Source organism: Centruroides sculpturatus, unplaced genomic scaffold (assembly GCF_000671375.1).
Source record: "Centruroides sculpturatus isolate CEXI.00-Female unplaced genomic scaffold, Cexi_2.0 scaffold854, whole genome shotgun sequence".
Classification (NCBI taxonomy): Eukaryota; Metazoa; Arthropoda; class Arachnida; order Scorpiones; family Buthidae; genus Centruroides; species Centruroides sculpturatus.
In genome coordinates, this window is record NW_019385409.1 from 232,370 (window position 1) to 249,495 (window position 17,126).

General features: G+C 30.0%; 2 protein-coding genes across 2 annotated transcripts; both read right to left on the bottom strand.

Moving 5' to 3' along the window:
- Window positions 1-1,201: 1,201 nt before the first annotated feature.
- On the bottom strand, window positions 1,202-12,266 carry LOC111638647 (uncharacterized protein C9orf85 homolog). The gene is made up of 5 exons (XM_023384394.1): window positions 12,188-12,266; window positions 11,906-12,102; window positions 4,427-4,537; window positions 2,611-2,690; window positions 1,202-1,293 (listed from the first exon to the last, which is right to left on the bottom strand). Exons 2-5 carry the CDS (start codon window positions 12,100-12,102, stop codon window positions 1,202-1,204), a joined length of 480 nt encoding a protein of 159 aa, XP_023240162.1. The 5' UTR covers window positions 12,188-12,266.
- A 73-nt stretch (window positions 12,267-12,339) lies between these two features.
- On the bottom strand, window positions 12,340-12,996 carry LOC111638641. The gene is made up of 2 exons (XM_023384388.1): window positions 12,880-12,996; window positions 12,340-12,812 (listed from the first exon to the last, which is right to left on the bottom strand). Exons 1-2 carry the CDS (start codon window positions 12,905-12,907, stop codon window positions 12,484-12,486), a joined length of 357 nt encoding a protein of 118 aa, XP_023240156.1. The 5' UTR covers window positions 12,908-12,996; the 3' UTR covers window positions 12,340-12,483.
- Between the last annotated feature and the right edge of the window lie 4,130 nt (window positions 12,997-17,126).

A 17,126-nucleotide genomic window follows, 5' to 3' on the forward strand; every position in this document is an offset into this window, starting at 1 on the left:
TAGAACACTTTTTATGAGAAAGTAGAGATTGAAGAATTGAGAAGAGTAGAGATTTCAAGAAATTCAAAAAGAGTTGCTAATATTTCTACAAATTAAGCAGTTTATACTACCTGTTGTAACTAAGAACAGAACAAAATTTCACCTGGAGCAGACAAAAATAGTAGGCGTTGTNAAGATCGGTATCCCTAGGTGATCACATAGATTTGCCTAATGGTAAATCTATGTGATCACCTAGGGATACCGATATTTGGCAAGGGAGGCAGATTGCTAGGGCCAGCAAAATTGACCAAATAAAATAAAAACTAGAAATTCTCCTGTCAAGCATGATAGATCACTTTTTATGAGAAAGTAGAGATTGAAGAATTGAGAAGACTAGAGATTTCAAGAAATTCAAAAAGAGTTGCTAATATTTCTACAAATTACCGTATTTTGACGAGTATAAGTCGCACTTTTTTTACTACTTTTTGGGGCTCAAAATCATGGTGCGTCTTATACTCGACAGGTAACCATTTTTACAGTGAAATTATCTATAGTAGTGGTCCACTCTAGGGACCAACCTGTGCAGTGGTCCGTTANGGACAAGGTCCGAAATTGCGTAAATCACGAAATTCTTATATTTAAATTATAACAATACATTATATAAGAGAGGGAAAAAACCCCTATATCTAAACAACAAGGCACAAAATGTAAACGAGTCCCCAGGATGACTCCAACACATGTTAAATGATCTGTCAATGTCAAACCAAAAGGTAGAACTCTGACTCAAGTGCTCAAATAGTCAATCTAGGAAAACAATTTCAAAAACGGGGGAAGATTTAATGAATAGAAAAACATCGTGTATGATCGTTAAAGTTCCAAGATGACAAAAATCATAAATAACATGCTAAATTATGAGTGCAAGTCTTGTGGTTTTGTCAACAATCTCCGAGCACGATCAACAAAAAGGTGTCTAATAGACTCCTTGAATCAGACCTTTCCCATGACCTGAGTTAGTCTCAGTTTTTGTCTGGAAAAAAAAAAGGCCAATCGGGAAGTGAGAAATGGGACAAGAGGCCAATCAGAAATATAAATAGTGGGGGGAAAAAACTATAAAAAAAATTTGAAATTTTAGGTCAAAGGACAGTCTCCTCTGGATTAAGCCAAAAGTAGTGACTATTAAGTTGTGTTGCACTATCACCTAGGACGCCACAGCATCATCTCATCAATCATGCACTTCGCCCAGCAATCCCATCTCATCCACCGTGAAGCTATGACCAAGTTCTCTCCACTCCAAAGGACTATAAAGAAGAGAATCTGTCGATTATTGATGTAAGCATAAGTGTTACCAAATAAACGGCTTTTTCTTTTGTAAAACACTTGTCATCATTTTCCTCCCCTGCCACAGCCCACCTGCAACCTTCCCTTAGGTTCATCCTGAAGTGGGATTAACTGATCCCGCCTAAAAGACAGCAACCTTACATTGGTGCTGAGGAGTGGGTTTTCAAGTCCCCTATCTCCACTGGGTCAGCAACCTTACATTTGTTCGTAAACTTAGAAGATTTTAGATTGTATTAACAAAAGGAAAATAGACTATTAATTGCAAAAACAACATAATTTTTACATGATGGGTTTCTCCAAATGAATGTATAACTACATTATATACAAAATAAAACTTTTTATTAATAAAACAAAATAATTAAAAAGTCCATAAAAATATTTGCCATTTTAAGTATCTTTATTCCTTTTTATTATATTTATCTATGTATATTTTACTTGGAAATAAGCTTACATTTAATAGTCAAAAATGAAAATAACATACATCTGAAAACGTAGCTTATAGAACACTTACATTTGACAATTTAAATTAAGAATGCAAATTAGAAATTAAAAAGAGGAATTATTATATGAAACTGTTCAACTTGATATAATAATAACAAGCTTATTTATATACAGTAAAGTGAGAAAGAAAGAAATAACAACAATTATACAGGAAAGGATACTTACAACAAATTATAAGTTCTTCATGCACACCAGGATGTGTAAAATAAATAAAACCTACTTACTCAAGCCTCTAACCGGTGTGAAGAAATACAATAAAATAAACAACTTTAAAGAAACAAACATTTTCCAAACACCTTCCATGTTGTTCCTCAGATAAAACGGCTGGATTCCTTATTCTAAAACACTGTTACACAATTTTAAAAAGGACAAAATTCGAACAATGAATCGATTGTGTGATGTCCACTGCGCATGCGTTGTATCTGTTGTGTCCCCATCATTCAGAATCGCATTTACTCTTCTGATACGAGCATTTAAAAATTCTAATTGATTAACAGTGACATACACATTATCTCTGATGAGAATCCAATAGATATAGATATAGAAATATGCCATTTTACATAGTAAAAGTCCTTTACCTAAGTTTATGCATAAAAAGCAAAATCAGCTTTTTTAGTTGTGCCACATTAAAGCAAAGCAGCAATATATCTGGCATTTTTACATGCATATATTGCAATTTTAAATGCATAAAACCAGTCTTTAATAATGATCAATATTAACTAAAACTTTTCTATCTGTTTTTGACACAATAAATTCCAATAAGAAACATAAATTATTCATTTTACTTACTTCTTTTTCTTTCTGGTAATAAATTCAATTCAGTGTCAAAAGCAATTCCTTCTGCATCTTTTTCTGACTGTGATAATTCTGGTCTGATAAAAAAAAATTATGAACTTAATTTTTAGTTTTAATAAGTTTTTACCAAATTATCTTTTTGTAATACTGTAGGTTTNGCATTTACTCTTCTGATACGTATATGATGCACTATTTTTACTATGACCGTTACTGCATTTACTCTTCTGATACGTATATGATGCACTATTTTTACTATGACCGTTACATGTCCTCATGCATCCTCCTACACCAACTAAATCCCTAGTAATCATTATGTAATAAGGCTTGCCAAGCTATCGAAAGAGCCATTTCTTCCTGGGAGTTAATGCATGTAGATGTAGTGTGCGCCTTATATATTTCCATCACTTCTAGCCATTTGAGGTGGTCCATGCGTGTTGTTTTGACTATTAACGATGCCCCTGCGAAGTCTACAGTGATATTCAGTTCTGACACATAAATCACGAGTGACGTGGTGGCTCTGTTATACTGTATATCTGCTTTGTGTTCCTTAATTCTGATCCTCATCGAGCATTTCATTGATCCTATGTAGATCAAATCCCTACTGAATCTCTCATCTCTCACAGGGATTCGGTATATGCCTGGCAATTACTCAGGTCAGATGGGTCCTTTCCATTATGTAACATGTCAAATACAGTTGGGGTTCTCCTGTATGCAATGTTGATCTTACATTTTTTGGCAATAGATGTGTAAATGGATCTGAAGGCAGGGTTGTATGTAATCGATATTCTTTCTACATCTATATCTTGGTTGACTCCATGTCATTGCCTCCATGTTGCATCTGTGTGTTGTGGTTCATTAGTGTTCTTTTGTGGCGGCTACCACAATCTTATTCTGAAAATCTTGGACCGCCACAAAAGAACCCTAATGAACCACAATCGATCAGAATCACATTTACTCTTCTCACATACATATGAGAAGAGTAATGATGGGGACACGACAGATACAATGCATGCACAGTGGACATCGCACAATCGAATCATCATTCAAATTTTGTTCTTTTTAAAATTGTGTAACGGTGTTTTAGAATAAGGAATCCAGCTGTTTTACCTGAGGAAGGACATGGAAGGTGTTTGGAAAATGTTTTTCCAATTGGCCCAGGGGCAAAATCTGTTGGCAACCCCTGGGTTAGAGGCTTGAGTAAGTAGGTTTTATTTATTTATTTTACAAATTACTTTCACTATTATACACTAGTGTTTTGCAATAGATATAGAATATAATTAAGAAATAAGACACTAATTCTTAAATACACAATAATAATAATTTAGAAATAATTCTTTTTACAAAGAATATTATTAATATAAATAAATATTGCTATAACAGCATCAATAAATAACAAGATTCAATATTATTATATTGAATGGTATTATGTATATAAATAGTAATTTTTTAATACTGAAAATTCATATATCTTAATTGTGTAATTGCACATTATAATTATAGAATATATACAGGCTAATTATTTTTATATGTTTAATTATCTTAAGAAAACATGTCTTAAATAAATATCTGTACAAAGACATCACAATGTTAATATATTTTTAGTTTATTTTTAATTATAACGTATTTAAAATTAAAAATATACATAATAATTTATTAAATAATAGTTTTATAGTTCAAAGAACAGATATATTCAAAAATATACATTAATTGAAATTTTTAAAAAAATTCATGTTTTGAAATGATAACAGTAAAGATTTCATATGAGCATTTTTAATAATAATAATATTTTTAATTTTAGTGTTATTTCACTTACTTTATAGCAAATTCTTCTTTACCACACTTTGCGCAATGACCAGTTGAAATAACACATGACTTGCACAATATATGATAAGCTTGTGTTACAGTTTTCTGGTTGCATATTGTACTATAAAAATATAATTATAACAATTAGAATGTTCAAGATGCACACTTATTACATGCAATATTAACATGATTTATTACAAATTTTAAGTATATAGACTAGACAAAATTAAACTATTTTCTTGCTATTATTATTATTATTATGATTATTTTAAACCTGGATTGATTCATTATTAATAATAATAAATTTTTTAACTTGTTATAATGTTTTAATTTTAGATTCAATAAATTTATAATCAAGTTTTAGCATTCACTTATGTCTGTATTTAAAACCAAGAATCAAATGTTACAGTTAGAACTTTACTAATCACCATTTGTTATATTTCTGGTATGTTGGTATTGAACACTTATTAACTCTAAGTTTTGAGTCTTGGCTGTGAATATGGACATTTTTGATTAAAAAAAAAAACATATTAATTAACAAATTTAAATCATTGGAAATCAATAAATTTAATAAATTAACATATTTAATATCATTGAAAATCAATTGCACAGTTAATCTGTACATATTTCTATAAACATGTTAAGATAAATCAACATTATAATTAATTCTACTTTATCAATATCAAATAACAACACAAGTTTTAATTTCTATTAAAAATCTATTGTTTTCATTATTTATTAAAGGTCATCAAGGTTATAAAACTTAAGAAAGTTACAAATGTCATTACATCTTAATTCTTTCAGGATTTTCATGCAAAATGTTAGATCTATCAAAAACAAGTACCTCTGGTTCCAACTATTCTGAGTGAGTTTTACAACTTATACATACTCACCAAAAGCTGAATTACCCCACAGACACACGATTTAGATCTTTTGCTTTGCCATGAAAACCAATGAGATGGCATTATCTTAATGATTTTCCATCCTTTGACCCAAATAATAAAAATATTTGAATACCTTGATTCCATCTTGATAGTTAAAATCCCTAAATTTAATCTTATTATAATTTCCATTTATACCCCTCACCCTAAAAGAGAATGCATATTTCAAATAATACACCACTTCCTGAAAACAATGAATTATGCTTCAGTTTAAATTAATTCTATGTGGAGATTTTAATGTCTACGTAATATTTCTCGGTCATCCATCGTGTCCAATTTCTTATCATTAGATCCCTGTGAAAACTGTATTATTAGTAAAATTTATTATTTTTTTGATTCTACTGGAAGTATTTATTACCCAACATGTCATGATCCTTTTTTAGCCTTTTTCATAAATTGTAAACGCAACGCTTACCCAATGGAAGGGTTTATATATGATCACTGTGCAAGTTATCTTGACGTTTTAGATTGTATTAAAATTAAATACTCACACCAATTTATGAGAATTCCTGTATGGCATCATTTTAATTTTAAACAGGTCATTAAACACATTTGTTCCATTAATTACATTTTCATGGAATCTCCTATATTACCTCCTCAAACCATTGTAGATTTAATGTTTCTTTATTCTACTATCATTGTGTTTTTACAATATCAAAAAGTTGATATTCCTCATATAAATGGTTCTCTCACTATTTAAAAAAATTAAGAAATATTATTAGAAAGTGATGGACCACATGGAAATGCAGTGGAAATCCACATAACCTCTATATTCATCATATCTTACAAAAATAATACTACAAACAATGCAACACATCATTTCAAAACTTTAATAATATTGTAAACACATTTGCTTCCAACCCCCGTATGTTTTGGGGTTCATCCCTAAATTTTCTAAAAGAACTCAAAATAAATCAACTTCCTTTTCTAATGACATGATACTCAATGTCTATTAAAGCAAAATTTTTCCGAATTATACCTGAGTCAGATTATTTTCCGCTTATGCCATACAACTAATTCGAATTGCAAGTACTGCATTCACAAACATGAAACAAATGCTGACTTCAAGGGAAATTAGTATAAAAACAAGAATTAGGTTGGCAAAATGTTATGTTTGGTCAACCCTGCTTTATGGAGCAGAGTGTTGGACAATGAATGCAAGTAATGAAAAGAAATTAAAGGCATTTGAAATGTGGATGATTCGGAGAATGCTGAGAGTTTCTTGGAAGGCAAGAAGAACAAATGAAGATATCCTGGCAATTGCAAACCAGAAAAGGACCTTATTAGAAGTAGTAAGGAAAAGAATTGTGAGGTATCTGGGGCATGTTATGCGACACAACAGCCTACAAAAACTATTACTAGAGGGAACGATTGAAGGGCAAAGAGGTAGGGGTAGGCCAAGAAAGAACTGGTTCAGCAACATCAGGAATTGGACATACTTAACGTATGAAGAGTGCTCAAGAGAAGCACAAGATAGATCATGGTGGCATGAAATGGTTGTCAACCTCCTGACAGGAGAAGACACATAAAGAAGAAGATGCCATACAACTATACCTATCAATACAGTTTTTCTTTTTCAGAAGCAAAGGTTGCCATAGATAAGTTGAAGCTCTCCAATTTCAGTCCTGACTCTAGTCTCTCAATTTTCTATATAAAACTAAAACCAATTACTGACACAATTTTATAAAGAAATTTTTCTAAATTACTCCAATATAGTTTTATTTTTAAACAATGGTATTCCTCTACCATTATAGCAATACTAAAAAAAGACAAAAAAATCTTTCCGACCCATTTCTTTATCTGTTGCAATGCTTAAGATTTTCAAAATATGTCTCTTCAATAAAATTTATGTTCCAATAACTTCTAAACTCTCACCTATTCAACACTGTAGACTGCACAATCAAGCAACTACTATGAACTTACTTGATACAACATTTATAATCCAGAATAATTTTGAAAAAAAAAAATAAAAAAAAAACATTCAACTTACTTACATCGACATAAGTCAAGCCTTCGATTCCATATTTCCAAATATACTTTTAGATACACCATGTGACTATTTCAATATTAACCCAGCTCTTCACTTCTAGCTGAATAACTATTTTTTAGCTTGTCTATACAAGATCAAATTAGAAGATTTTAATTTTCTTGATTTTTTGCTTTTAACTGGTATTCAACAAGGATCAATTCTAAGTGGCCTTTTCTTTTTTATATATATTAAAAAATTGTTTATTAATTTAAATTCTTTTGTTATCACCTAAGCAGACAATATAAAGTTGTTAAATCATGATCCCACTGCTCTCCAATTTGATTTTCACCACTTATCCTCTGTCTTTAGTAAAGTTAATCTTAGAATTAATGTATGAAAATCTGTAATAATGTTTTTCTTTACTCAAGAATACATTCCTATCACCCCTTTTTATAAACACTCGTGCATTGCAATATGTCAACACACAAAACAATCTCGGAATTATTTTTGACACTAAATTAATTTTTAAAAGCCATATACAGTCCATATTTTTTGCCAATTTTCAATCCAATGTGGACTACTGCATTCCCATTTAATCCATGGGTGCCCCCTCTTTACTTGCTAAAATTTTGAGGGAATTCAATAAACTTTACTTACTTTTATTTTAGTAATCTACCACAAACCAATAACCCAAATGTCACTAGAGTAAGACTAGGACTTCCAGATTTCTTCGAAATAAGTAAATATTTCAATTAAATTCTCTTTTTTAAATATTTTAATGGTCTAATTCCACAACTTTTGCTAAATCTAAGAATCCCCAGAAGAAACACCCATAACACTATATGTATATATACTCCTCATTTTTGTTTGTCATTGTCACATAGATCTTATTTTTATCAAATAACTGATAACATAGGCCTGATGGAATGTCTACTCCATGAAAAATTTGCTCATTATAAGCAGATAAGCCCATTGTCTTTTTATACTTTTTAAACTTCTTTTGGGCATGTTATGTACTGGGGGTGGAAATCAACTGCCTGATGGCATTTCAAAAATTCATTGTAAAATAAATAAATACATAAATAAATAAAATAGATAAACATTCATAAAAATTACAAAAAAATATATATACAGGTATACCTCGCCTTACGTCGGTAATTGGTTCCAGGAGAACGACTTAAGTCGAAAAACAACATAAGTCGAATTTACTTGACTCCAAATCTACTTGTCACTAGGCTAAACTGTAAATTGCCAATTCCGGTTCTGTATTTTATTTATTAATGCATTTTTAATAATATATGGTTAATAAGGATCTATTTTAAGCTTACAAACAAATAAATTTTAGTTTTTAATATAGTACAGAAAAAAGTAATCTAAATTTACGAATGCATGTACTGTACATACATTACATACTTGTAAATGTATATATTTTAATATAATTTTATGTGCTTTAAACATTTTTCTAGTGATATTACAACTTCAATATTTGTGGCGGATAGACGTAAAGTCGAATAAAATGACTTAAACTTGATTTTTATTTTTCCATATACTTTTTTGACAAATGACGTATAATCGGGAACGACGTAACTCAAAACGACATAAGTCGAGGTATACCTGTATTTCAACATTTAAATAAACTAAATATAATTGTATTTATTAATTTAATTGCTTTTTCTGTATTTCTAAGTCTGATATCCATGCAACAAAAGGTGAAATGTTCTCTCTCTGCAAAATTATGTCATTCTCATTTCTTCATAAAAATGAGCAATTAACAATCTCTTTGTTGAGAGGAAACACAGAAATTCTGCTTTCATTTGATCTTAAAAAAGTATCAAAATCCTTGCTCCAATTATTTAGCCCTTAAAAATCTGCTTCTAATAACTGATCATAGTCAGTTTATTTATAACTATCAGTCTCTAACATTTAGTTACTATCAATCTGTCCTTGATCATACTTGTGAGAAATGATATAAATAATGTAATGTTCTCTCATTTCATAATTCTAACAAAAGTTTTGTGTCTAATGACAAATTATTATTTGGCATTACTAGCTTATTACATCTTTATAAATAATTATTTGATAATTTATACAGAAGAGTTTCAGTTTCCATCTTTTACTGCTTGTCCTGCCTAAACCATATCCTTGTAGGAAATAATTGTTCTTGGAGTAATGTAAATAAAATTCTAAGTAGTGTTAGAACCTGATACTGAGATTTTATCTGCCTAAGCCACCAAATTAAAAACAATCTGAATAAACTGTAGCTATATTGGATTATTCAACAAATATATGTATTAAATCCAAGAGTTTATTTTTCAATAGCAAACAAAAATAGAATTGAGATACTATACTTATCTATAATATTTCGTAAAAAGTTAAACAAGATGCTAATTATTCAATTCTCAGATAATATTAAAAAAGAATAGTATGATGGGGGAAAAAGATCAAAAATATTTAAATGTGCAAAACAAAAAATTAAATTCTCAAGAGAAACCATCATAAAAGTATTTCAATACTGAAAATCAATGATCTAATGAGTTTATAATTTTTTGTTTTCATCCAACAGAATATTAAAACAATCAATATAACAAAATTTAAACATAAAACCTAAAAAAGCATATAAAATTTAAAACCAACTTCACCTATCTTATATGTTAAAAATCTGATTTTTAATAAACTGTGCAAAATAGTATTGCATTTTTTTATAAAATTATAATTTAAATATATACTTAATACAGTACTGTGCAAGATTTCAATCTGTACCACAAGAAAAAATTGAAGTTATACAGTATGTGTATGCAAAATTTCCTTATTTAACTCACCAGATCTTAAAAGCAAAGACTTCATGGCAGCATAAAATTAAAAAAAATGTTATAACATTACTTGACTTCAGATTGATAAAAACATGAACTAATGAATCATTTGTAAAAAATGAACAGTGAGAATGATGCAAATTCCAAAATGATGCAATTTCTGAAACTATAATTATCTTCTTTAGGTGTCTTCTCCTGTCAGGAGGTTGATAACCATTTCACGCGCACCATGATCTATCTTGTGCATCTCTTGAGCACAAGATAGATCATGGTGGAACTCTTCATATGTTAAGTATTGTTAGGAAATACTAAACTAAAGCAAGTGTTGATGTAGCAAACTGTATATGACTGGTAACACCCTGTGCAAGACCACTCAAAACAAGAAGGGACCTGTTGTTCAGTTGCACACCAAGTTATGAATGTTGGAACAAGTTCATGTATAGTCTTAGATTAGAATAAAGTTTAATTCTAAGTTAAAGGACTCATCATTGTTCTAACAATTCCTGATGTTGAACCAGTTCATTTTTGGCCTATCCCTGTCTCTTTATTGCCAATAAATAGTAAGCCTCATAGTAAGCCATGAGAACCCTGGCTTACTATGGTGGTAAGGCTCCAATCTCTTCCACAGTGACTGGCCACATCTCACTTTGGATTCCAAGAATGTACCCTCAGTATGTCACCTATTTTGCTGTCATGCCATTGATCTTTGATAGTGGATTCTTCTACTGCGCTGGTCATTCCAGACTTTATGCACTAATCCGTGGTACACCCTAACTACCAGTAGCAGATGACACTACTGATACCCTCAGTCTAGCCCGCCAGCTGAGGCCATTGGCGTGCACTACCAACTATTTGGAGCCATAAGTGAAAGTTGGGTCCTCACGGGGAACAATCTACAGTGTCCACTATTTCAGTGTGGCTGACACTTTCAAAAGTTACTACCCCTCTAAGAACCCCATACACCCCCTATAATAATCACTTTAAACCAAAATGCACATACAGTAGAGCATCGATTATCCGAAACAGTTCGGGACTGGGATTGTTCGGATAACTGATCATTTACAAAAAAATATATTAAACACAAAACTGTACTGTATATAATTTGTATCACACATCTTACAAATACATACCTTACATAATGTAATACATTAAACTAGGCCTACAGTTCAGTTTGGCAGGGAGGGGAAGTGCTGCAATGCCACAGCCCTAGCAGAAATTTGAATTTGCTGACTGGAACACTTTCGATTAACCGGTATTCAGATAATCGATACTCTACTGTACATTAAGGATTTTAATAAAATATATTGGTAATATCATTGTTTGCCTGGTCTGTCATTAGGAAGAGGTGTTGATGGTTTATGTAGGGATTAGAAAAATATGACAGTTTTACTTGAATTTGCAAAGTATAGGTGAATTAATCAATATTAAAACCAGATCCATAATTTGCACAATTTAATCACTTTTCTGTTACTTTGTAACAGATTACATCATGGTCACACCTATAGTATAATAACTAGGTATGATATACTTGATTTTTGCTATCTTTTAAATTTAAATGCATACACTAAATTTTCAAGGAGCATGTTTTAAATGTATTTACTGATTATACTGATTAATGATAAATGTTAAACATGACGTCATAAGAATCATTCCCCTCCACCCATGAGGAGGGACATTTATAGACAGTCCCTCCAACTATTCTCTTAGAACATAAATATTTACAGACAATTTATATGAAATATTTAATGCATTAAATCTTTCAAACTTACCATCGTTTAGGGACAGATAATGGTTTGTATTTATTATATTTAATTTTCCATTCAATAATATCTTTACATCTGAGACATACCGAAGTTATAGAAGTGTCGTTATAATTTTTAACGCCATGAAGATTATTTTTAAATTTTGTCGTGTTTTGATGCTTTTGACTACGAGATTTATTGACATTTCCTCTTTGAGTGCTCATCTGAAAAACATGAGGAACGTTTATAGAAAAAATAATACAGCAATAGATTTTATAAATATGTTAAAATAATCATAATTAACTGTACCTTCTCTTTACTATTCTAACCACGTGTTTTATTAAATTTTGTAACCACGTGGCGCTCGCGAAGAATCCATTTAAAAGTGTCAGTGTTGCCAAATAATATTCACAAAAATAAAAAAACATTTCTTTGAAAAATTTTAATGTTAAATTTTAATAAAGACAGGAATACATGATAGAAAAAACATATTTAAAAAATACAATTAAAACTTTCAAAAGTCAATATCTTTCACTGTAAAATGTTTAAAAACGAGAAACAAGTTAACCGGAATTCATTAAATGTCAAAATCACGACAATTCAGTTTAAAGTTTATTCGCCGTGGCCAGAAACGTTTCGTAAACGGAACATTTTGGTAAATTTTCTGGTGACAATAGCGAACTTTTCTCTTGTCCTCCTTCCAAATCTCCTAAATCTATTTTCTTTTTCAGCAAAATGTAAATGACGATGCTTATAACAGCTAATGCGTGTATAACCAACAAAGCTTCCATCGCTATAAAACTTAAAGACTGTTTATCTTGTTCTGGATTTAAAGTTCTTCTAACGAGCAAGTACATAGCACAGCTAACAAGTACTAATATACAATAAAATAGTATTTTCAACAAGGCTTGTGTTGTCAATATCCCGAAAAAATCTAAAGGAAAGAAAAGAGATTATTTTTATCTCTTCATATTTTAAGACATTTTGAAACTATAAATTACCTTTTGGTGAACCTGTCGACTGTGCCATCTAAAAAAATTTTTTATGTATAATAATCTCCCGTTGCGTCACATAAAGTTGAAAGAATTGAATGTAATCCGCGACAATTCCTTTACAACTTTTAAATTAATTTACATTTAAAGAGGTCGCTTCGATAAATATATTGAAATTTTTAAATTAAATTTACATTGTAATGTTGTTTATTAATATTATCATCACAAATAATGATTGATTTAATAATTAATTTAATAGTAATTCACTATATAAAACGAAATAAAAAGATTATATTTTCGAATTTCGTGCGTAATTTGCATGAGCTCACATTCAATTGAAAGCATTTTCCTTCTGTATATAAACTATCCATTTTATAAATACAGTACAGTATGTATTTGTTTGTAAATGTTTACTGATTTTTTTCTCTTTAAATATTTTATATTTGAGAATACAAAACAATGTTTTACATTGAAGCTTGTAGCGTAACATTAGATGAACTAGGATATTACGTGTCCTCTTTTCTCCGGATATATTCTGTTTTTTAAACCTAAAGTTTTGTTTGCAGGAATTTTTATAGGTATATAAAAACTAAAAAAATTGAAAATGTATTCGTTTTTATATTTTCTCTTCCTCATTACAAAAAAAACTTTAAAAATTATAAAACAAGAAGACAAATGAACATCATCCTATCAAACAACATTAAGGCCTACCGCTCTAGAATTCGAAATCGAATTCCAGAGTAACCCGAGGAATTTTTATGGCCGTATGTTTCGGATATCCGGGGCCTCGTTCCTCACTATTCAACTATCCTCACCGTAGCTTGGCTAAACCACGATGGTTGTTTTATCTTTTTTTTGGATGTTTCCGGCCTGTGAGCACTAAGAGGAACTTTTTTTCTATATTCGTCATGGGTTCAGTCAGTCTTACTACGGGAGCGGTCGAGAGATGAAGGATAATGTCAAGCATATCCGGGAAGTCCGTTTACAAATTATTTCTGGAAATGTTTGTTTTGATTCGATCTCGCATCCCCAAGGTGGTAGGTTGATACCTTGATCGCCTCAGCCGAACCAAGATGAATACGATTAGTTCGGTTTATTTGGTTACGGCAATGCGACACGTGGAGGATCTGCCTAGGAAGGATGCCTTCCGGGAGGACTTTTGTGGAAAACTGGCCCCTATTTAGCTATTTAGGTGTTACAAACGTGAATAAAACCGAAAAACTCCACGTGGACATCTTGTTGGCGTGGCGCAAAGCCACGACAAGTGTTCAGTGATTTTATTTACTGTATACTGATGGGTTGGATATGATTTAAAAGCTATCTTAATGCCCATAGGGCGAAAAGATTCAAAGATGAAAAAAATCTATATACAGTAAAGTTTTTCTAACTCGAAGCTCCAAGGGACAGGAAAAATACTTTGAGTTACAAACGATTCAAGTTAGAGAACAATAGAGTAAAAAAAAATACCTATTCTAAATATATTTGTATTTTTATCTCATTATACTAATAATTTTATGGAAATCCGATAATTACTATCACTTTGGATAGAATAAATATTAAAATTCGAGTAAGGAAAGTTGAAAGTAACATAAATCAATGTCGGAGGACCATGAAAAACTTCGATTTGGAGAAAATTCGAGTAATGAAATTCAAGTTGGAGATGTTAATTCCCTATGCTCTTCTATTGAGACCTACCGACTGCTTCGTTTTTTAGAGTAGTTTTACTGTATAAGCTTATACATATATATTGCAAAATTCTGAATTAACTATAAATTTATATTGATATATTCAAAACATATAAATATGGTATGATTAGTGTAATTGTATAACAATTACACAGCCACATGTCTATCAAAACATAAATTTATAAGTGAATGATTCATACAGTAAGCTTTATACTTTAATTAATGTATTTACTTAATGAAATATAATTAAATCAAATATTTTCTGTTTTACTATAATAAATATTTTATTTAAATAAATAAATATATATATAGGCTATATTGTATTTATGTAGCCTATATAAATTAAAACAAATATATAATTTTTCTATTACATTTCTGTGTAGACAATTTAGTTTCAAATTAAACTAGTTACTTTAAATAAATATGAAAAAATATTATTAATATATTGAATTAAAATTTAAAAAAAGCAATTATAACTTATTGCTAATGAGAAATTGTTAAAAAATAAATATAACAATGCTAATTAGTAATTATCTAATTAAGAAAAAAATAAATAATCTTGATAAAAACTAAAAATAAATAAAATTAATTTTTAAAAGGTAAAAAAATAAAATAATTTTTTTAATGTATAAATGCATAAAATTAATTATATAGGTAAAAATGTTCACTGTTATTAAGATAAAAGATGTAAAGTAAGCCATTAATTCTCTAATGAATAAAAAAGAAAAGAAAGAGAAAAGTCTGCTATATATTATGTAAATAAATTAAATACCATGTTTTGTTTAATAATAATTCGTGATTTTATTTAAATTTAAGTATAATTAATTACATTATTAAATATAAATATAAAAATAAAATAAAAATCGAAGAAGCGTACGTAGTCTGGTATAATTAATTACGAAATGTAGATGCTTTAGTATATTTTGATATCTTTTAATAAACGTAATGACTTTAATGCGTATAATAATCAAACGTATGAAAAGCATCTAGCTTAGGAAATGAAGAGAAATGCGATAATAAAAATATAATTAATTAATTATATTTACGAAAGTTCATCTGAAGAAGAACAATATTAATCTTATGAAGCTACTGCTAAGAATTTTTATATAATTACATTTTCCAGTTATTCAATCTTCATATTGTAAATGTTTATAGCATATTTAAATTTGGAAATTTTACTTTAAAATAGCTGATTAAATCATTTTTAGAATTTATATTTTCTCCTTTATTGTATTAAAGATGTAAAATTTAAAGATTTTACAAGAGATAAACTGTTATTAATTGAATTAATATCTACAGAAGCAATATCTATATTATTTATGAAATTTTAAAGCATGTTTGTTTGTGTACGGCAAGGCGACACGTGGTAGAGAGAGGAGAGACTTTCCTTAAGGGAAACTGGTTCGTATTTAAGTGTTACAAAAGAATAAAATCCGGAAAACTCTACGTAACAACCTGTTGGGAAGATGCGAACTCACCAGTGTTCAATGAATTTATTTCTCAGTCACTGATGGGCTTTAAGGCACATTTATTTCTGGCTTTTTTGTTCTGTGATACTAAAAGGGCCTTTTCTTCAATAACCTCATTGCCAGATCCGCAATGACGGCGATCGAGTGGTAAGAGATAGGTCCGACATATCAGTGTTAGGCTCTAAGACCGAAAAAAATGCCACAACGTGTTGTGGCTAATTCAAAAGACCACAAAACGAAATTTCGTGTCGTGGCTTTCACGATATTTGACCACTACGCATTGTGGTAATTAAGAAAAGCGTTCTGAACGATAGCTGATGCAACCACAATACGACTGACATGTTGAAATTAGTCCGAATGTTTTAGTTATGGTGCCTGATGTTGTTAGGGGACGTGCAGCTCCCAGAAATGTTTTAGCTATTGTTTTGAGCCGTTGTCATTTAATGTTAATTTATACGCTTAATACTATTTCGTAACTTAGTATAATTTATTAAACGGCAGAATGAAAAGAAAGGGAAAAATCTGTAATTATGCATACATCCATTCTAAGAAACTATGTTTAAACATCACTCGAAATTGGCTAATGTGAAATACACAACAGAAGGTATGTTCTTTGTAATTATATATCTTATCTTAACAATTTAATGCTATGTAGTAGCCATGTATATTTTAAAAATAGTTGACTGAGGAGGGATATTGTAAGCCCGAAACGCGTATCAACTAAAAAAAAATAAATAAAGGATGAAAAGCTGCCCAGTGTCTAATTGACTACACTTTATTGTGCTTGTGAAACAAAGGAAGGTCTTCTTGATCGACTTTATGCTCGTAATGAATTTACAATTTCTTAGAGTAAACTTTATTAAAACATTCAGGACGTACACTCAACTTTATTAACATTTCACTCAGAATCTACGTTGACATCTGGAAGTAAGCAAGGGTTTATAATGTGTCACTGTAAAAGATACTGTATTGATAAAAAATGCAAATGTCGCTCAAAAAACATAAAATTCAACTCGAAATATCACGGTGATAGTTCTTGTAAAAATAAATAACTCTGCAGCATTCTTGATTCTCAAAAAACAGACTGATTTAATAAAAGTTC

What these genes read in the sequence shown, in the direction of transcription:
- LOC111638647 (XM_023384394.1), bottom strand. Translation starts at nt 12,102, where the DNA reads ATGAGCACTCAAAGAGGAAATGTCAATAAATCTCGTAGTCAAAAGCAT. An exon ending in TTATCTGTCCCTAAACGATG is followed by an intron (nt 4,538 to 11,905) that starts GTAAGTTTGAAA and finishes ATATTTTTATAG; the next exon opens with TACAATATGCAACCAGAAAA. An exon ending in TTTATTACCAGAAAGAAAAA is followed by an intron (nt 1,294 to 2,610) that starts GAAGTAAGTAAA and finishes AATAATCGACAG; the next exon opens with ATTCTCTTCTTTATAGTCCT.
- LOC111638641 (XM_023384388.1), bottom strand. Translation starts at nt 12,907, where the DNA reads ATGGCACAGTCGACAGGTTCACCAAAAG. An exon ending in GTCGACAGGTTCACCAAAAG is followed by an intron (nt 12,813 to 12,879) that starts GTAATTTATAGT and finishes TCTTTCCTTTAG; the next exon opens with ATTTTTTCGGGATATTGACA.